Source organism: Myxocyprinus asiaticus, chromosome 13, assembly GCF_019703515.2.
Source record: "Myxocyprinus asiaticus isolate MX2 ecotype Aquarium Trade chromosome 13, UBuf_Myxa_2, whole genome shotgun sequence".
Taxonomy (NCBI): domain Eukaryota; kingdom Metazoa; phylum Chordata; class Actinopteri; order Cypriniformes; family Catostomidae; genus Myxocyprinus; species Myxocyprinus asiaticus.
Window position 1 is genome coordinate 3689118 of NC_059356.1, and position 23120 is coordinate 3712237.

Sequence of the window (23120 nt, forward strand, 5' to 3'; positions counted from 1 at the left end):
CAACCATCAGATCTTACTCTCCAACCTCTCTTCACTGGGCATCACAGGAACTGTGCTTAATCTCTCAGGCAGGTCCTTCAAGGTAGCCTGGAGTAGTGAGGTGTCCAAGTCACAACAGCTATTTACTGGGGTACCTCAGGGTTCAGTGCTTGAGCCTCTTCTCTTCTCTATATACACAACACCACTGGGACCCATCATTCAGGCACATGGTTTCTCTTACCACTGCTACGCCAATGACACGCAACTCTACTTGTCTTTCCAGCCTAATGACACCACAGTGACTGCTCGAATCTCTGCCTGCCTGGCAGACATCTCGGCCTGAATGAAGTAACACCACCCGCAACTTAACCCAGCCAAGACCGAACTCCTTGTCTTTCCAGCCAACCCTGCTGTTGAACACAACATCACCGTGCAGCTGGGTTCAACTACAGTAACACCAAAACGGTCAAAAATCTAGGGTAACCATCGATAACAAACTCAATTTCACAGACCACATCTCAAAGACCACAAGATCATGTAGATTTACACTCTACAGTATCAGGAAGATAAGACCCTTCCTCTCTGAACATGCCACACAACTGCTTGTCCAGTCACTTGTCATAACTAGACTGGACTACTGTAACACTCTCATTGCAGGCCTCCCTGCATGTGCTATTAGACCCCTGCAAATGATCCAGAATGCAGCAGCAGGTCTTTAATGAACCAAAGAGAGCACGTTACACCACTCCTTGTCTCTCTCCACTGGCTGCCGGTTGATGCACTTATCAAATTCAAGGCTCTGATGCTGGCATACAGAACAGTCACTGGGTCTGCTCCAGCATACCTAAAATAATTTCTGCAGAGCTACACGCCCACTAGAAGCCTGCGGTTGGCTAAGGAACATCGCCTTGTTGTACTAACACAAAGAGGCACCAAAACACTTTCCCGAACTTTCGACTTCATTATACCACGTTGGTGGAATGACCTTCCCAACTCCATCCGTGAAGCTGACTCATTTTCTGTCTTCAAAAAAAACGGCTAAAAACACATCTTTTCCATAAGCACTTAACCAGTCATTAAAAAAAAAAAAAAAAAAAAAAAAACAATTATTGTTGCACTTTAATCTGTTTTGAATACTACTATTCTGATGCTAGTGAAACTTTGTAATACAGCACTTTTCACACCACTGTCTCCTTAAGATGATTCGCTTATGTTTTCCTCTTTTGTAAGTCGCTTTGGATAAAAGTCTGCCAAATGAATAAATGTAAATAATGCAATGCATTTTAATTATCAGAATTATTTTTTTATAATATATATTTTATTTATAATTATTTAAATATAACTATTCATAATTATTTATCATTATATATTGATTGTTGATTGATTGTTATTTAATGTGCTTTTTCAGCAAATATTTATATATGCAATTAATTTCAATTAATTAATCGGCAGACCATGTAATTAATTTGATAACAAATTGTAATCGATTGACTGCCCTAATAAATATACATAAGCATTGGGCATTATGAACCTGACAGTATTATGTGCATGAAAATAATCTTACAATAATGAAAGACATTCCTTATTTGGACATTTTTGGACACTCCATTAAAGGAAAGTTCACGTGAAACGTGAAATGTTGCGAAGAGAAAAACTGAGGAAAAATGTAATCATCCTAAAGCGGTTCATCTGCATGAATCATCCGAATAAATTGATTCACTAAAATGAATTTGACTTCTCAATGCTTCACATGAGAGGGAGAGGATGTATTAGTAGAGCTTCATATACATGAATCATCCGAAAGAATCAATTCATTTAAAAGAATCTGACTTTCTAATGGTTCATATGAGAGAACAGTTTAAGAGACTGTGTTTAGTTTTTCCAGGACAGACAGCCTAAAACCCGGACGAGTGGTAACCAACTTTTTCTTCGGCTGGGTTGAATCAAACTCTATGTCCGACTGACAAATTAATCACTCTTTTGAGTCAGTTCCTTACAACGAATTGATCAAAAGGGTTAGGATCATCATAGGCCTATCATCACTCTTTTTTCTGTATTCTGTCCATTTACACTCTTTTAACACCCAACTTTGCAGTAGTATCAATCAGTGTCAACATAAATCACAATAACAGTGTCGGCGCATAATATGGCTGCATATTATGTCGTTGTTCAGCTGTTTTGAACTTTTTTTTTTTTTTAGCTCTGAGTAAAGAACAAAGAAGAACTTCCCTGTAAGTGTGCAAGGGTATTTATATAGGGAATGGATATTTACTGACAATCAGTGAAACCAATCTTGACATCCTGTCATTTGTCAGTGAAGAAGAAGTCTTTATTAAGTTCAATACCTGCGTGTGCAGCTTGTAATCGACTATGTATTGCAGGTAACGACATTCTCCAACCAGAGAATCCAACCAGTACAGGAAAACAATTTCCGAGTTGAACATGTACGATGGTATTCTTTGAAATGTACATATCATTGAACATGAATATAGTGATCTTTCAGTAAAATGTCAAAGTATCATGTTGTTGCCATCTTTAGCTTTGTCTCTTTCTCTCCTCATTAAAGGGATATTTCATCCAAAAATAAAAATGATCTTATCATTTACTTTCCCTCATGCCATCCTAGATGTGTATGACTGAACTTCTGAACACAAATTAAGATTTTTTGAAGAATATTTCAGCTCTGTAGGTCCATTCAATACAAGTGAATGGTGACCAGAACTTTGAAGCTCCAAAAAGCACATAAAGGAAACATAAAAGTAATCCATAGGACTCCACTGAAGCGATATGATAAGTTTGGGTGAGAAACAGATCAATATTTATGTCCTTTTTAACTATAAATTCTCCTCCCTGCCCATTAGGTGGCGATATGCATGAAGAATGTGAATCGCTAAAAAAAAAAAAAAAAAAAAAAAAAATGGAGATTGTTAGTAAAAAAGGCCTTAAATATTGATCTGTTTCTCACCCACACCTATCATATCACTTCTGAAGTTATGGATTTATCCACTATAGTCTTATGGATTACTTATTTGCTGCCTTTATGTGCTTTTTGGAGCTTCCAAGTTCTGGTCACCATTCACTTGCATTGTATGGACCTACAAAGCTGAAATATTCTTCTAAAAATCTTTGTTTGTGTTCAGCAGAAGAAAGAAAGTCATACACATCTGGGATGACATGATGGTGAGTAAATGATGAGAGAATTTTCATTTTTGGGTGAACTATCCCTTTAACCCATGCATGCATTTGTTTCACTATATGAGTGAAGACGTCTCATAATAACAGTGGTTTTATACCCCTACAGTATTGTATTTCTGTTGTACTTCTTTTTAAATAACATGTATCAGATCAAATTAAATCTGACTATAGCTGTAGTAGATGTGATGACGACTATGATATTTGTGGTAAGAACTGTTTGTTGTATCTGAACAACTGATAAATACCTGACGCATTCACGTATGTGTATTGCCCTCTAGTGGTGACAGCCCAGGAATTTAATAAACAAATATGTACACACAGACAGTATCTTAAATACTATATAAAGAGTGGCTTGTAGTGTAACTATCTACTTTCTCTAAAGGGAAGCATTTATATTAGTTTAGCTCATTTTTCTGTAAAGTAGTTGGTAGTTTATCTAGCTATTTGACTAGTATGCCCCATTTTTCAACGAATGAGAGAAAGTCAACGGCGACAAAAAAATAAAAAAATAAAAGTCCCGCCTTACAGGTAAAAGAGCCAATCAGATTTTAGATACAGACATCGCCTGTCAATCAACTCGAGAACGCACATTCTTATTCGCTAGACAAGCCGGGGAAATAGCTATATTTAGCATAATCGGAGGTAAAGAAGCACAATTTATGATGCAAGTGTTGACATATTTTACTGCTGATTTGAAATATGTTCTTTAATCGTAATCTTGACCAACCGTTTTGGAGATTTTGGTCTTTCCCTATTCAGGAAGATAAGAGCTGCACTTGTATGCCGCTTGTTTACATTGAAAATAGTTGCCCGGGAGCGTCCCAAAGATGGCCACCGAGTGGACTGACTTGCCTTGAAAGCCACTTTGTCCGCAGCCGCTTTTCATTGATTTAGGAAGTGACGTATTTGTTCCTCAAACGTTTCCGGTTTATCGCGCACGTTCAAAACAACAGCTGGAGTCGCTTCGTTCACAGTCAGTTTGCGGTAACGTTAACGTGAAAAATGTCAACGTTAAAACTAGGACCATGTTGTTCTGTAGTTGGGTGCTCCTTAAGGCCTGGAACTAACCTACTTTCGGAGATTAAAGTGTTTCGATTTCCGAAAGACAAAGCACAACGGGACGCCTGGATTGCAGCAGTGAAGCGACGCGGCTGGACACCGACTAGCAACTCGAGGATATGTAGCACACATTTTATCTCTGGTAAGAGATCGAACACTTTGCCAGTTTGATAGAAGACAGTTAAGTCCAGTTAAGAGTCAGCTTTGAGTCCTGTCATTGTTAAAACATGTTGATTTGGTATTGATGTGTAGTGTCAATTACTTTTGTATTTTTGTTTCTTATCTTAATGCTCTGTGGGCTTTATTTAGGAAAGTAGCAGCTCCATTAGATGTGACATGTAGACATCTAGTCATCTGACAGATGCCATGCGTCAACAAACTAATACTTTACAATAATGATGTATTCATTAACATTAGTTAATTGCATTAGTTTACAAAGCACGTAAAAACTATAAAACGTTTCCATCACTTAATCTTGGTTAATGTTAATTCCAACATACAATAATAGGGAAGTGACCCTAGGGTGACCATATTGTGGTTTTCCAATTCAAAAAAATGTATTTAATGTATTGTAACATGAATACATTTAATAATGGCCATAAAATAAAATAACAAAATCAGAAAAGATCAGGTTCCATTAAAATCCTTATGTGTGTGTGTGTGTGTGTGTGTGTGTGTGTGTGTATATATATATATATATATATATATATATATATATATATATATATATATATACACACACACACACACACACACACACACACCACTTTTCGGTTCTCCTGCTGCGCATCCCTGAAGATCATATTTTTATTACAAACTCTCGTTTTGTGTTTGTCAGTTGACTTGTAATATTTTGTATGGGTAACATGTGAATACAATAAACACAAAATATTTCAGCCTATTGTTATGAGATATGCATTTCTATTTCATAAAAAAATACCATCCAATTTGAATTGTGTAATGTTAACAAAAATTAATTAATGAAAAAAAACACAGTTATTTTTAATTTCAGTTTGTTAAAGATTACTTGAAATTGAAGTGTGTAAATCTTAAAACTATTGTTATTATTATTTTGATTGTAGAGACTCAGGGCTTGTTTTTACCCCTCATATGGTCTGACCTGTGTTCTTGTTCATTGTATTTTCTGTCTTTTTTGCCATTGACACTCAAGTATGTATGTTTGCACTACAGATGTTTGACAGACGGAGTTGTACAATTTCCATCATAGTCTGTTTATATTCGTCATATTAGTATAAATCTCTCTGATATGTAGTATATTTGATGTCTCAATATAGTCAACATTTAGTTCTAATTTAATAATTTGCAGAGTTGCAGAACATACTTCTAAAATTGTACTTGGGTTATTGATGTTTCTGCGCACGCACACATACATTCTGCATAGATGCTGCGCGAGAGAGAGTTTAAAAATATTAGCCTGTTTTGCGCTCTTTCAGTCAAAATAATAACAAAGACATAAACATGTGAAAACTGATAAATATCAAATATACAGAATGAATGATATTCCTAACTGTAGAGAGCACATCAAAATGAAGACGAAGTCAAATCCTGGACATTTTTAGCCAGTGTTAAAATCCCGGCCAGACACTTTTTTCAGGTCCAAAAAAGAGGATGTATGGTCAACCTATTAAGCCTTCATACCATATAAGCCCACTTACTGTTTTATTTTGAAACATACACTGGGGTCTAAAAGTTTGGAATAATGTACAGATTTTGTTCTTATGGAAAGAAATTGGTATTTTTATTAATCAAAGTGGCATTCAACTGATCACAATGTATAGTCAGGACATTAATAACATGAAAAACTACTATTACAACTACTTAAACTACTTCAAAGAGTTCTCATCAAAAAATCCTCCACGTGCAGCAATGACAGCTTTGCAGATCCTTGGCATTCTAGTTGTCAGTTTGTCCAGATACTCAGATGACATTTCACCCCACGCTTCCTGTAGCACTTGCCATAGATGTGGCTGTCTTGTCGGGCATTTCTCACACACCTTACAGTCTAGCTGATCCCATAAAAGCTCAATGAGGTTAAGATCCATAACACTCTTTTCCAATTATCTGTTGTCCAATGTCTGTTTCTTTGCCCACTCTAAACTTTTATTTTTGTTTTTCTGTTTCAAAAGTGGCTTTTTCTTTGCAATTCTTCCCATAAGGCCTGCACCCCTGAGTCTTCTCTTTACTGTTGTACATGAAACTGGTGTTGAGCGGGTAGAATTCAATGAAGCTGTCAGCCGAGGACATGTGAGACTTCTATTTCTCAAACTAGAGTCTCTGATGTACTTATCCTCTTGTTTAGTTGTACATCTGGCCTTCCACATCTCTTTCTGTCCTTGTTAGAGCCAGTTGTCCTTTGTCTTTGAAGACTGTAGTGTACACCTTTGTATGAAATCTTCGGTTTTTTTGGCAGTTTCAAGCATTGTATATTCTTCATTCCTCAAAACAATGATTGACTGATGAGTTTCTAGAGAAAACTGTTTCTTTTTTGCCATTTTTGACCTAATATTGACCTTAAGACATGCCAGTCTATTGCATACTGTGGCAACTCAAAAACAAACACAAACACAATGTTAAGCTTCATTTAATGAACCAAATAGCTTTCAACCGTGTTTGATATAATGGCAAGTGATTTTCTAGTACCAAATGATCAATTTAGCATGATTACTCAAGGATAAGGTGTTGGAGTGATGGCTGCTGGAAATGGGGCCTGTCTAGATTTGATCAAAAATGACTTTTTTCAAATAGTGATGGTGCTGTTTCTTACATCAGTAATGTCCTGACTGTACTTTATGATCAGTTGAATGCCACTTTGTTGAATTAAAGTGGCAATTTCCTTTCGACACAGCAAAATCTGTACATTATTCCAGACTTTTTGCCCCCAGTGTAAATAAGACAAAAAAGCAGAAGAAAAATGTATTGTGGCAGAGGAAATGCACATATTTGTTGGTATTATTTTACTTTTTATTAGGAGTCCATCAAATGTTATTTGGAAACGTGCAACCACTGCTCGCTGGCCATTTTGGAAGTTGCTCCAAAACTTCAGTTTTTTGTAGACCTCAAAAAAACTAAAACTAAGACAAAAACTATTGATTAAAAAACGTTTGCAAACTAAAATAAAATATATATTGTCACTTGAGTAAATGAAAAACTAAAACTAACAAAAGTTCTTGAAAAACTAACTGAAATAAAATAATAATCATCAAATTAATTATCGTTTTCGTAATCATCGAGCACTCACTCACAGTAGCAGATCCTTGCATAGGTGATATAGGCAGGCGCCTAGGGCAGCAACGCTCCCTGGGTTGGCACAACTGGTTACCTGCCAGGCCGCCCCCACACAGAGCTTGCAAAATCGTGATGGGAGAGCACCACTCCTGGCTTGCAAGATTGCGATGGGAGATAGGTGCCCCAAATTGTGCCACCCTGCCCCCGCACAGCTTCCAAAATCATAGCTACTCAGCCTTAAAGGCTCTATATGGTTAGGATTATGGATGTTTATAATGTATTCTTACATTATGAATGTATCAGGGACATTTTTAATATCAAACTCTACTTAAAATCAACATAAACAAACATGCAGCGCGGCCACATGTATCTCGCTCTCAAACCGGCGCCTCCGGCTGCCCTTTATCTCGCTCTCCCGCTGATCAGCTGATATGTGCTCTGTCACGGCACGGCCACGCCCTCCTCCTCGTCACACTCCTCCCCTGCCCGATTCAGGCTGGGGCACCACTGGTCTAACTAATTCCATCTCTGGGGGGGAGACGCTGCCCTTCCGGCCGCTCTGTCAGCCGTTGGTCCACCCCGCCTACTGTGAACCTGGGGGAGAGATGAGGGGAGGCGTGGGGAGAGGGAAAGGGTGAGCGGAGACAGAGAGAGAGAGGAGAGAGAGAGGAGAACTTGCTTGCCAATTCTCGGACGTGCTGTCGCCCAGTCCTCAACCGCTCCTCTGCCCTCTGGCAGACGCCAGCTCACTCCTCCCCCGGCGGACTGCAGCGAGTCCTTTGGCCCCTGGCGAATGGAACCGCTCCTCCCCTTCTCGGCAGACGGCTGTGGTTCCTCCGGCTCTCGGCGGCCGGCAGCGACCCCTCCCTCCCCAGGCGGATGGCAGTGGCGAGGACTCCATGACAGCACATCCCTCCTCCCTCCCGGGTTTCGGCACCACTGTAACAGTTCAAGGACGGGCAAGGAGCAGGCGGGAACTGGCTGAACAGTCACGTAAAGTTTAATCAGAAACTTAACTTAAAACAAACACAATAAATAATAAATAAACACAATAAATAAAAACAGACACACATGCAACGCGGCCGCATGCATCTCTCTCCAACTGGTGTCTCCGGCCGCCCCTTATCTCGCTCTCCCACTGATTCAATGCCGGCCGTGCTCTATCTCGGCCCGGCCATGCCCTCGTCACAATGAACAAACATAAGATAACCATGATAAACAGTAGGCCTATAGGTAGGCTACACCATGACACAGGATCTTCTTAGTGGACTTGCATTATTTAGGATCAACCATGTGATTGCCAGGCAGATATGACGAAGTCATTGATGTTTTGCATCAAGGAAAACTAGGAGGGTAGGGTTAAATTTTAAATTAGGGATTAGGTAATAGCACAGAGTAGCAGCAATCTGTAAGAATTCTGCCATATGCTTTATTTATTGACTCTATAATTTAATTGTGCAATTTAAGTTATGTACTGTATACTGTATAATGTCAATGTTAATAGAATGTGCCATTTTTATATATATATATATATATATATATATATATATATATATATATATATATATATATATATATAAGGTCGTTAAAGGGGGATGCCACATCCGATCTCGTCTAGGTCACCAAGTAACCCAGAACCGCCACTGCTCACTCATCAAATGGCGGAATAATCTGACCTGTGTAACATGAGATCATATTAAACTGCAGCCTGAGAGGAAGATGCACTCATAAGAGCTCACACTGATGCAGATAGCAAAGTATTGGCAAATTACACATACTAGATAATTAACACAGAATCAGTGTTGTTGAGAAATAAAACGCATCTGGCGTTCCGTAGGAGCAAAACTTGCATGTTAGCATATAAAAGGAAACACTCTTGTGTTATTTTCTTTCATCTGTATCCTTGATTTAAGTTGAAATAATAAGGGAGCAGGTGATCTAAATAAGCAAAAACTATGAAACTAGCATTTTTCTGTGCGCTGTTAGACCTTACCGTGTTTTTTGTTTTTTACAGTAACATACTGGCAACACTGTAGTCACATCGTTACTGTAAAAACCTGACAATAGGTTTGCTGTGTACAGCAATTTATTCAATACTGTAATTGGTAGCTGAGGTATAATACTGTAAAAATATAAATTGTACAGTAACTAGCTGTAATTATCCCATACATTTATTGTTATTAATAAAGAAAATGCATTTAGTTTATCATTTTTTCCTTTTTGTTTATTGGAGTATGACAAGAATAAGGGAACTGGGTCATGACATTTAGTAATTTTATATAGTAAAACATAAATGACAACACAACATATACAGTGATTAAAAAGGTAACAAGAATACAAATTTATACAGGTTGAAGAAGTCGATGTTAGTCAGTGCAGGGCCACAGGGATCAATGAAAAGAAAATAATATTTGATCAGTTTTAATGTTAAAATCATGAAGTCATCACACTCAACACTTCCCAAATTCTCTGCTCACATAAGATGCTTACTTGTGCCCAAAACAGCAAGACAGTTTGCAACACAATAGTGAATGTGGGTGTCAAAGACACATTTTAAAACATCGAACCACTTTCATCGTGACGCACCGTCTAAAAATCACAACACTTACGACGCGAGTAACAGCAGGGAGACACAGAGCAATGACTAAAAATTTACCAATATACCAACAAATAACGTAGATGGACAATTGTACATTTCTAAATTAACATTTACCAACAATAAAATATGCTGTAAATGTTCATAGTTAGTTCATTACCTGAAGCATTTGCTAATTTTAAAGTGTTTACTAGCGATGTCCCGATACCATTTTTGGAGACTTGAGTATGAGTACCGATACTTCCTTTTTCAGTACTCAGCAAAACGGATGCCGATCCATGTTTATATGTTTTATTTTATTCTTTTTGTAATGTTGCAGTTTTCAAATACAATACTGTAAAATTACAATATAGTATAAAATTGCACAGAAAAAAAATCTATATTGACCTGTTTCAGTGACGTCACTTTTTCCTTGCAGCCGTCATATTTGTGACCATCAGCGGGAGGAAACAATGGCAGTGAATGTAAAAACACCAGAGAAACAATATCAAGAAAAACATTAAAAAAAAAATGCTTTTGATCCATGCGAAGTCCCAGGAAAGGTTTATACAGGTCTGAAGACAGCACACATATTGGCAAATAGAACTTTCGTGGACATTTAAAGATATTTTATCCACGATTCATCTCCGTAGTGTACACACACCCACCGGTTCACAGTAAACATTCAGAAGTTACACATGTTTTTGTGTTGTTTTCTGCTTTGATTTGGACACCGTATTAAAAAACGTGACACCATATGAGGAGTGGATGTTTAAACGGTGAGCTCTGCGCATTTTGCTAGTTTTTAATTATTTTTGTCATAAACCGGTGATTTTCGATGCACCCTGCTACATATCTGTTCTTTGAAGTCAACACGGCAAAGAATTCAAAATCCTCGGGCTCTGGAGTTATTAAAAGACACTTACGTGCTCAAGCGGATACCTCAGATAGGCCCGCAGACCAGGGACTCGGTTTGGACGATGCTGCAGGAGAAATTGTCCAACATGTCTGTGATGCTGACGAAAGTTGTTGCTGACTTAGAGGATCTTGCTGTAATACGTCAATCAATTACTGCGATGGAAACTAAATTCTCTGAGTTGGTTACAAGAATTGGGGACGTCGAGAGACAGATCGATTATCTGGATTCATCGGAGAGGGAATTATCTGCTAATCCGCTAGCAAAGGAACGTATTTTGGAAAAACTAGAGGATTTGGAGAATTGTAATCGGTGAAAAAACATCTGAATTGTTGGTATAATATGATATAATATTGGGAGGAGCCTTTAATCTTTTGATGGACTCGGTCCTTGGATCATAGTGAAGCAAACGTGTGTAAGCCCCCTAGAGCAACATTGACACTTCACAGGATGTGTAAAAATCTTGGTCTTACAGATATTTGGAGACATTTGAACCCATTTTGAAGGTGTTTGATATGGTAGAATGGGATTATCTTTTTAAGATTTTGGAAATGTACGGGTTCGGGAATATTTTTATTTGATGGATTGAGTTACTTTATAGACACCCGGTAGCGGCGGTACAAACAAAAGGATTAATTTCAGATTATTTTACTCTGGATAGGGGCACCTGGCAGGGTTGCCCTCTTTCCCCATTATTGTTCTGTCTTGCCCTGGAACCATTAACAGCCGCGATAAGAAACAAGGATGATTTCCCAGGGGTGATTGCGGGAGGTATGGCGTGTAAGCTTTTGCTTTACGCAGATGATATTTTATTATTCGTCTCCGACCCCACTAGATCTATGCCTTGCCGCCACAGAATTATTAATACCTTTTCTAAGTTCTCAGGATACAGAGACAATTGGTCTAAATCTGAAGCTTTGGCACTGACAATGTACTGCCCGATAACTGCTTTTCAGCCGGGCGCCTTCCAGTGGCCCAAACAGGGCATCAAATATTTGGGCATTTTATTCCCAGCAAATTTGTGTGATTTAGCTAAGAGTTAATTTTGACCCCTTAATAAAAAGGTTTTCGAGCGATGTGGGCAGGTGGGCTTCATTACATTTATCTATGATTGGGAAGGTTAATGTTATTAAAATGAATTGTATTCCAAAATTAAACAACCTGCTACAATCTCTCCCTGTAGATGTCCCCCTCTCTTATTTCAAGCAATTTGATAACATAGCGAAGTCCTTCATTTGGAATGGGAAATGTCCCAGAATACATTTCAGTAATCCGCGTAGGCTGATTGACAAATGTGGGCTAGGCCTACTCAAGATTTTATTTTATTATTATGCATTTGGTCTTAGACATTTGGCTCATTGATCGCTTCCTCCTGAGAGAGCCCCTCCCTGGTTTTGTATTGAGCAGGAAGTTCTTGCCCCTTTTTCGCCATTGCAAAGCCTTTCTATTAAACTATCTGGAGAAGTTAAATTACACCCGTTATCTCGCATTTACAGTTATCAGTCTGTCCAGAGTGTTTAATTCGGACATTTATTTAAATGTTGCCTCGAGCTTATGGCTTAACCCCAAATTATGTATTAATAAGTCCCCTTTCTGCTGGTCAAAGTGGAATGTAAGGGGGGTTACTACACTCGGTGACCTATATGAGAGCAGAGTGTTGAGATCTTTTGAAGATTTGATTCAACATTTTGGGATTCTCAAAGCAGCGAATACTCTGGGAGTGGTGATTACAGCTTTTGGAAAAGTTCATGAGGCATCAGTGTATTACTCCCTGCTAATTCAGAGTCTGGGGGACGGAGTTAATTCTATCAAGAGATTATGGGAGAAAGATTTAAACTTGGTATTGGAGGAGGGAGTGTGGGCTAGGATTCTAAAACATGTCAAGTCTGCATCTAGAGACGCAAGGCTGAGCCTTATACAATTCAAGATTTTACATCGATTTTATTGGACCCGTTTTAGATTGTATATGCTTGGTCTTAAAGAGACATCCATAACCCATAATTTTATATAATTTGATTCTGCATTTTCTGTTATGTTTAATTTGTTGAATGGAATCAATAAAAAAAATTAATAATAAAAAATAAAAAAAAAGTCTGTGATGATTCTGTCTGCATGAATGTAAGAGCTGCTTTTAACTCCTGAAGAAGGTTTTTGTAGCATCTCAGTGCAGCACATTGAAGGTATAAGGGATATTGGTCATAAACATGGCTGCGTGGTCATACAGTGACGTAACATGAAACAGGTCAATAAAAATAATCATTATAAAGAAAACCAAGAGAGCTGACCTGCTGAATTTATTGGTTTCAGCAACTCCAACTGAAATTAAAACCAAGATGTGAAGGCTGTCCATCAATAAGGATTATTTTGCAAATATAAGGGACAGATTCTTTTTTTATGAACAGAAGCATCTCTGCATGTATGTATGGCCCTATTAAATCCAGTCATTTTCAACATAACATTGCATTGTTATTTGCTATGAAATTCTATTCTATATAGATCCTCAAAATACAACATTGAAGTTATTTCTTGTCCAATAAAGTGCTACACAACAGAGCATCCCAGATGTGAGGTATTGCTTGAATATAATACAGTTATTATTTTATTATTATTACATTGAATATTACATAACTATACAGTAGTGATCTATTTCTGTTGTATTTTTGTCCATTTAAATGGAGCTTTTATTTTGACGGGATACTGAGTGAAGCTGGTTTGTGACGACGGCTTCACACCTCCAGAAGAGCAGGTTACGTGACCCAATGTGATTTTAAACTGCAAAAGGCTGCAATTTAATTAACTATATACAGTTGTGCTCAAAAGTTTGCATACCCTGGCAGAAATTGTGAAATTTTGGCATTGATTTTGAAAATATGAGTGATCATGCAAAAAAAAAAAAAACTAATTTATTTAAGGATAGTGATCATATGAAGCCATTTATTATCACATAGTTGTTTGGCTCCTTTTTAAATCATAATGATAACAGAATGGCCCTGATATTAAGTTTACATTCCCTTGAATGTTTGGCCTTGTTACAGACACACAAGGTGACACACACAGGTTTAAATGGCAATTAAAGGTTAATTTCCCACACCTGTGGCTTTTTAAATTGCAATTAGTGTCTGTGTATAAATAGTCAATGAGTTTGTTAGCTCTCACATGGATGCACTGAGCAGGCTAGATACTGAGCCATGGGGAGCAGAAAAGAACTGTCAAAAGACCTGCGTAACAAGGTAATGGAACTTTATAAAGATGGAAAAGGATATAAAAAGATATCCAAAGCCTTGAAAATGCCAGTCATTACTGTTCAATCACTTATTAAGAAGTGGAAAATTCAGGGATCTTTTGATACCAAGCCAAGGTCAGGTAGACCAAGAAAGATTTCAGCCACAACCGCCAGAAGAATTCTTCGGGATACAAAGAAAAACCCACAGGTAACCTCAGCAGAAATACAGGCTGCTCTGGAAAAAGACAGTGTGGTTGTTTCAAGGAGCACAATACGACGATACTTGAACAAAAATGAGCTGCATGGTCGAGTTGCCAGAAAGAAGCCTTTACTGTGCCAAAGCCACAAAAAAGCCCGGTTACAATATGCCCGACAACACTTTGACACGCCTCACAGCTTCTGGCACACTGTAATTTGGAGTGACGAGACCAAAATGGAGCTTTATGGTCACAACCATAAGCGCTATGTTTGGAGAGGGGTCAACAAGGCCTATAGTGAAAAGAATACCATCCCCACTGTGAACCATGGTGGTGGCTCACTGATGTTTTGGGGGTGTGTGAGCTCTAAAGGCACAGGGAATCTTGAGAAAATTGATGGCAAGATGAATGCAGCATGTTATCAGAAAATACTGGCAGACAATTTGCATTCTTCTGCACAAAAGCTGCGCATGGGACGCTCTTGGACTTTCCAGCATGACATTGACTCTAAGCACAAGGCCAAGTTGGCCCTCCAGTGGTTACAGCAGAAAAAGGTGAAGGTTCTGGAATGGACATCACAGTCTCCTGACCTTAATATCATCGAGCCACTCTGGGGAGATCTCAGACGTGCGGTTCATGCAAGACGACCAAAGACTTTGCATGACCTGGAGGCATTTTGCCAAGGCGAATGGGCAGCTATACCACCTGCAAGAATTTGGGGCCTCATAGACAACTGTTACAAAAGACTGCATGCTGTCATTGATGCTAAAGGGGGCAATACACAGTATTAAGAACTAAGGGTATGCAGACTTTTGAACAGGGGTCATTTCATTTTTTTCTTTGTTGCCATGTTTTGTTTTATGATTGTGCCATTCTGTTATAACCTACAGTTGAATATGAATCCCATAAGAAATAAAAGAAATGTGTTTTGCCTGCTCACTCATGTTTTCTTTAAAAATGGTACATATATTACCAATTCTCCAAGGGTATGCAAACTTTTGAGCACAACTGTATGTAGTCTATATGTATTGCACATGCAGATGATATATTTATTTAATTAACTTGCAGCCTTTGCGGTTTAATAATCATAATTACGTAAAGACATTCGTACATCAGGCGGTATCGGTTTTTGTTATTGGAGCCTTTTTATGTGTATGAGGAGGACATGAGCAGAGTATTGCCATCGGGACATCCCTAGTGTTTACCATAATATGAAGTGGCCCGACTGGTAGCTAGCATTGATGTGTAGATGCAGCTTACAGCTTCAGCATGCTACATTTGCTACTTCTATCTTTAGGCAAGCCATCAGATGACCTTCTCAGTCCAGACTACGCTCCATCAAAGTTTCCTCACAAACCTGACCCCTCCAGAAAAATGGCAAGATATCAGAGGGCTCTGAGAAGAACATCAGCAGTTCATTCTTCAAAGGAAGAAGCAAAAGAGATGGTCAAAGTTAAAGAAGAAAATAAGCCCTACACTGATGAATGTCTCTCTATGAGGGGTAATGAAGACCTGCAGAAACCTAACACAAGTTTAAAAGAGCAAGCGAGAAGCCAAGTGTCAAAGGTGGAAATGCGCACCTGTGAGAGAATCGTGCCAGCAAAGTACTTTGAAATTGACGTTGTAATTAAGTAGCTGAAATCTGATGTGGATTTAAAGGATAATCAGATAATTCGCCGAAGGATGAGGATTCATGTCGAATTCAAAATGACCACATTTTACGACAAAAACTTCATCAACTTGAAGCGAAGTCCCAAAGACACAATGGCAACTGTTGATCAAATATTACTTGTGTGTTATGCATTATCGACTTTGGATGAGTCGTTTAGTTCATTAGGAAAATATATAAGAGACAAACAAACTGTTACAAACAATTTCATTGTCGATTGATTGATTGTATACAGTATTCACAATGGTGGCAGATTTAGCACATGAACAATGTTCCCTTCTCATCCTAGGCTTCTCTTTATTATTATTTTTCTCTTGGTTTTCCTTTAAAAATGCATATGATTCTAATTTAGTTGCCTTACATATCATAGGCTTCTCTTTATAATATTTTTGTTTTCTAGTTAACAATTTATTATTTGATTCTAATTATCTAGGAATAATTATTAAACATTCGATTGTTAAATATGAACATTTGCTGTCTTGCAATAGATTAAACGTAACCTTTCACATTATTCAAATTGCCTTGGGTGTGATTTCACATTATTTGGATCATTGTGAAGACACTAAACAAAACTGGATGCCATTCAGATGAAACACCTCATGACAGACAGAGCACTGCATGATAGTTGTCTTAGATGTACTTTTACACAAACACATGGTCTCTGCAATCAGGGGCCATGTGTATAAAGCTGCTAAGAGTAACATTTTCGTCTTAAGTGTGTCAAAAGTCTAAGTATGAAGTTATTTTGCTCTTATTCCTAGACTCAATAAGTGTCATGCATAAAGTTTCATAAGTGTTAAGACTTGGTCTAACACACACACACATATATATGTATATATATATGTGTGTGTGTGTGTGTGTGTGTGTGTGTGTGTGTATATATATATATATATATATATATATATATATATATATATAATTTGTTTTTTACATTTTTTTTTTTTTTTTTTTTTTTTTTTTTTGCAGGTTGTCAGTTTACTTAAAATGAACTAAAGCAACACAATTTTGTCAACTTGATTTCATTGCGTCCTATTAAATTTGTAAAAATGTAAGTTTACTTAATTTGAGTTGGGACAACATGAATACTTTTTGAAGCATTGATGAAACTGGGCAGGGGATTTCCATTTCCCAGCATGCTTTGCATGGGACAGGATGGGGTGAACAAATGTTGAAATTAAGTGTTATTTTATGCATTTTTGAGCAAGATGAGAATAGGAGGAGATCTGAGTGCAGCTATATCCTTACCTAGTGTGAAGCAGTACGATGACTGTGTTATGTTGAAACCACACTCTCCAACAAAGAGCATGTTGGACTTACAATTGGAATTTGGCCAAATGTGATTTGTAGTTGAGCGAATAATTGAAATCCATCAACATAATTTTTTTTAATTGCATCACTTTTTTTTTCATTAATAAATATGAAAGTCATTATTGTGGATGCACAGCAACATTAAGGATTTGAAAAAATTCAAGGGTTAAGTTTAGATAAGGGGTTTGGGTAAGGGCATAGTATTAATAAGCACGTTGTTGGGCCTCATGTATTCAGATAGAAGACAAAGGCAGGCCTAACAGTCGTAAAAACCTAACTCAGCCCCCACACATTCCATGTCGTAAATTATACTGATAAAAATCACGCCAAAATCAAACAAAGGGAGTCCAAAACAGACTACAAATCCATGAAGCCTTGCTCACTAAAGGATCGATCTCTCAACTCCTATTGGATGAGGCACACAACAGAACGCACCTCAAACCATGACATCATCAGGAGTTCAAATAATTCTGAAATGCTTCCAGAGTTACTTCCAGCGACTTAGTTCACCGAATACGGTCTTTAGCTTTTTGCTGCTCTCCGGTATAGTAACACTGATCTAAACAACCAGTAAAGCCCTACAACGTACTTAACGCCTCATGCGCGAAACTCATGCTTAATTCTGCATTAGATATCTGAGCATTTGCACGTGATGAAATCGCACAAATTCTACGAATGAACTCGTACGAAATCATACAATATAGCCAACTCGTAAAATATGTATGAATTTTCATGAGACTGGGTTGGTTGAATAGGTCTATTTTACGGAGCAAGTGAGCTCACATGCGTGTCAACCAAACACAGCGCAACCCACTGAGAAAGGGACCGCAATCATTTAGACTAAAATATTGATTTTGATCAAATATTGTTGATATGTTGAACAACAAATTTACCAGAAAATGTAACCATATTTGAATTGAAATTTTTCAAGTAATTGAAGTAATAATTTAAGAAAAGTAACTGTAATGGGATTACAACAAAGTGTTTGGTTTGTTATCATTTAAATAAGTTACTTTAAATTGTCCTTTTGCATTAACGTTGTTCATTTTTTTTTTTTTTTTGTATCCTTCAATTTGCACATTGTTTGGAGGAGAACATTGGGTAAGATGTTAATGGATGTTTAGTAGCCTAAAGTTCTGGTTTTGTAAATCACTGAAATAATTTTTTTTTTCTTCAGAATCTTGAGAGAATTGTGAACTCTATTCCAAGCAACAACAAAAACATTCATCCAGAATCGTGCAACTCTATCTTACATGTGTTCTGACAATGAAACGAAGGAACAGGTGGGCTTGAACAGCGTGCTAGTCAGAATGTGTCCTAAACAACACACTATACACATACAAAATATATTATGCACACAGACATGCAGTGTTTGAAATTCAAAGTGTCGTATCGTCCCAAATGGAACACTTACTAAATAGAAGCGTTCACTGTTTAACAGCTGAAGGAAGTGATGTTTCAAGCGCATGTGATGTGTTGCCGCTAGCTTTAGCGTGTTAGCCAGCCTCCGTTCAACACTTGTATCTCAAACATTGTCCATATTCAAACAGCTTGGGGTGATGGTAAAGCGTTCATCTCATATTTGTAAAGTGCTGTATCAGAGATTATTTAGCAGAGATGGACCACTTCTATTACAATGAATGGGAGAATTTGGATCGCTCAACTAAGGAGCTCTGAGCGCTCAATGGATATAGAAAGGAAGTCCCGCCTTACAGGTAAAAAACACAATCAGCTTTTAGATACAGACATCGCCTGTCAATCAACTCAAGAATGCGCATTAGCTTTACAAGATGGGAAAATATCATTTTTTAGCGTAATCTGAGATAAAGGAGCACAATTTATGATACCAGCAGATTTTACTGCTGATTTGAAATATGTTCTTTGATCGTAATCTTGACCAACCGTTTTTTAGATTTTGGTCTTTTCCTATTCAAACAGATAGGAGCTGCACTTGTATGCCGCTTGTTTACGTAAAAAATAGCTGAGCAGAAGCATTCCAAAGATGGCCGCCAAGTGAACTGACTTGTGTTGAAAGGGACTTTGGTTTAGGGCTGTCAAACTCAACTTTATGCTGATTTTAATTTATCTAATGGTCATTTTGGGGGAAATGAACTTAATTGTCATGATAATCAAGTCATAATGCACAAAAAATCATAATAGTCCTAAAATTAGGCTTTATTTGATTTTTCTTTATGCAAAATATAATAGGATCAATGACGTCACTACACAAACTGAGACAGCTGAAGAAAGTCACCTTTAAACTTTTATTTAGGATAGTTTTTGTATGGTCATTGTTGATAGTATTATTTGAAAAGGGTCATATGATCATTTGTCATACTTTCCCCCTGAGGTCTACTTAAAATGTCAGTCAAGTCGGTTTTGTGTCATAATTTAATTTTTCATGCCCAATCCATTGAAAACAGCTTTACAATCTGCTTTTTACAAATCTGCTTTACAATCTGCTCTGAATGTTCTGATCAGACTGAAATGATCAGGGACCTTGATAAAAAAGAAAGGAACACGTGGCACCGTAGTACTACATATAATAGCGGTTTATAGCCCCTTTAAAAAATTAAACTGATTACTGACTAGCATGGGTGTAGATTCCGGGGAGGATGGGGGTGAGGTAACCCCCCAATAATCAAAACAAGCAAGCTGATCTAATGTACAAAGGCAGGCTATTCCACAGTTTAGTCCCAGTTACAGAGAACACACAATCTCCTTTCGACTTCAAGCAGGAGTGTGGGATCTGTAGGAGTTGGTCCATAGATCTGAGAGTCCTGGAGGAATGCTGATGGACAAAGTGTTCTGATAAATAGGGTGGGGCCAAGCCATTTAAGGCTTTAAAAACAAATAGCAAAATATTAAAATCAATCCTGTATTTAACAGGTAACCAATGCAGAGAAGCCAGAACAGGAGAAATACTTTCCCTCTTCCTAGTGCCAGTCAGTAACCTGGCGGTTGCATTTTGGACTAATTGCAGGAAACGTAAAGTCATATGATTTATTCCAGAGTAAAGGGCATTGCAGTAGACAAGCCGAGATGAGATAAATGCATGAATAACGGTCTCTAAATCTTTAAGAGAAAGCATATGTTTTAGTTTAGTAATCATAGTTGATAAAAGCTGTTTTTCACCACAGCACTTATTTGTTTTTCAAAGTTCAGTGCAGAATCAAAAATCACTCCTAAATTTTGGACAGTGGAGTGAACAGCTGATGACAAAGATGCCAAGTTGCTTGTAACATCAGAGATGGCATTTGGGGGTCCGAAAACAACTATTTCTGTCTTGCTCTCATTGAGTTGAAGGAAATTTCTTGCCATCCAGCGTTTAATTTCCTCCAGGCAAGCAATGATAGAAGAAATCACCATTAGGACTGAGAGGGTCATATTGTTATGCCGATGACACTCAGTTATGATAGGAGATATTATGCTTCTTGAAAATAGAGCCCAATGGAAGCATGTATATTGAGAATAAAATTGGTCCCAGAATAGAACCTTGTGGAGCCCCACATGTGAAAGGTACAGAGGGAGAGGAAGAGTTCCCAATCCTAACACTCACAGTTCTATCTGAAATGTAAGATGCCAGTCCAAGGCTGTACCGTTTATTCCCTTTTCCACTGCATGTTACGGTTCGACTCGACTCTGCTCGCTTTACTTTTCTGAGCTTGCTTTTCTGAGCTTTCAAGCAGAATAGAGTTAACGTATTAAAATGTACCATCCTCCATCATGGACTCCAACAATGCCGAGCCCAGGGCTCTCTCCCTCCCATTGCTCACCGGTCTATTGCCATAGATAGCGTCCATTTAGTCGAACCACTTCCACTTTCTTCTGTTTGAACCACTCTGGCTGTTGTGGTCCTTGATGGTTCTGTGGTCAGGTTTTTTTATTTTTATTTATTTATTTATTCATTTTTACACTTTTCCCTATACTGTTGGCAGCCGTGTGCGGCCAACAGCTGAGACACTTCCTGAAAGACTTTTTCGTTTTGCGTCACTCCATCCAGCTCTCGTTGGATCCTCTCCTTGGCTACTAACGAGAGGAACATCTGCACCTCGTTTTTTGACCACGGCTTGGTTTAGCGCACAGCCATTTCTTTTCACAATTCGAAAGTCACGTGAACAAACGATACTGCCATCACTGTTGCTAACTTTAAAACTAGCGGGTTGATGTCCCGTGTCGCAAATCCATTGACGCTGGTAGTGACGATTCTCTCTGACCAATCAGTGATCTGCAGGGTTTTGATGTCACATTTAGTATCAGCTCGGCTCGCTTGGAACCTCGACCGAGGTGGTACTAAAAAAAGTACCAGGTACTATCCACAGTGGAAAACCCCAAAAAAGTGAGCAGAGTCGAGCTGTACCGTGCAGTGGAAAAGCCCCATAAGTGAATCTGAATAATTTGTTTCTTTAAATTAGATGCAGGAGTAGCACACTAACATTTAAAGTTATACACTTAACATTTGAATCTTTTTCTTAAGCCATTATTTGATTGGACTGTCAAAGAATAATACATTTTGACACAAAATTAGATAAGAAATGCAAATAAACCGTATTTATTTTCGAGATGTTATCTGGACGCCACGTGCAGAAATGAAACTAACTAAAATGTAGTTATGTTCTTTGCAGTTCTTTCTCCCATATTTTATCTACTCATATTATTGTTGTTAATAACTGTTATTTCTCAACAGTTCTGTAAGTTTCTGATGTGGACGTGACTCACCAAATGCTTATCGAGAGCCGCCCGTCTTTACTCCGCCTTTACACAGAAGCCGTATCTGCAGCTGCATAAATGTATTTACACAGCAGCAATCGCAGGAAACAATGTATCATGCGCGCGAAATGTGTTTTTTGTGGAAATAACCTGCTGATTGTGATTGGAAGAGCGCAACGGTGTGCCGTGTGGTTGCCAGATTTTCATTCCGGCAATCAATATACATGATTATGATGTTGTATTTTCATTCTTTAGTGCCTGATATCAAAACATTTGGTGACCGCAGTCCATTTTTAAAATATCCCAAAAACACAACACACGATTCTGAGATTTTAACCCGCAATTGTGTTTTCAAATGAGCCCAGTTTGGCATGAAACTCTGGCAACACTGCTCATTCATTGCTGCTGATCTGGAGAAGACACGTTACTGAATACAGTTACTTCATTTTTGTATTCTGAATACGTAACGCCGTTACACGTAATCCGTTACATCTCAATCCTGATTATGAAGAATGTTCAAAGTGGGCTCACATTGATTCAATCATAATAGAGATTAGTTTGTTTATAGAATACTTGAGATGTAATAAAATGCCAAATGTGTTTGAAATGAACAGGAAATGGTTGACATTTTCTGAAGTGGTTATTCTGAGTAAGCATTATCTTAATTTGAGACAGCAAGCACCTTGCTATCTCAAAATTATTTGCATTAGTTGTCAAATTGTGCCCTATAACTATTGCCCCTGTATCTACACGATATCAGTTTAAACCCCCAACTTAAAGAATTTTATTCAACCTTCTGTTGTGATTTCACACATTATGTTGCGCGATCAATAAAAAAAAATTAAAAAAAATGTTTTACCTTACATTTGTGACCAGAAAAAAAGCAAAATTTCCTTAAGGGGTGCCTTTAGTCCCGTTGTACCGTACCAGTAATTAAACAGATGTTATTTATCAGATAAGGCGTAAGGACAATACATATATTATGTTTCGCATGATCAACTACAGCCATCAATCATTACGAGCAGAAAGAAAGAAAAACAGAA

General features: G+C 37.9%; 1 protein-coding gene across 1 annotated transcript; it reads left to right on the forward strand.

Moving 5' to 3' along the window:
• The first annotated feature begins 3812 nt into the window (after positions 1-3812).
• On the forward strand, positions 3813-16862 carry LOC127450420 (peroxynitrite isomerase THAP4-like). Its single transcript, XM_051714531.1, has 2 exons — positions 3813-4375; positions 15688-16862. The coding sequence occupies exons 1-2, from the start codon at positions 4177-4179 to the stop codon at positions 16023-16025; spliced, it is 537 nt and encodes a 178-aa protein (XP_051570491.1). The 5' UTR covers positions 3813-4176; the 3' UTR covers positions 16026-16862.
• Positions 16863-23120: the final 6258 nt, after the last annotated feature.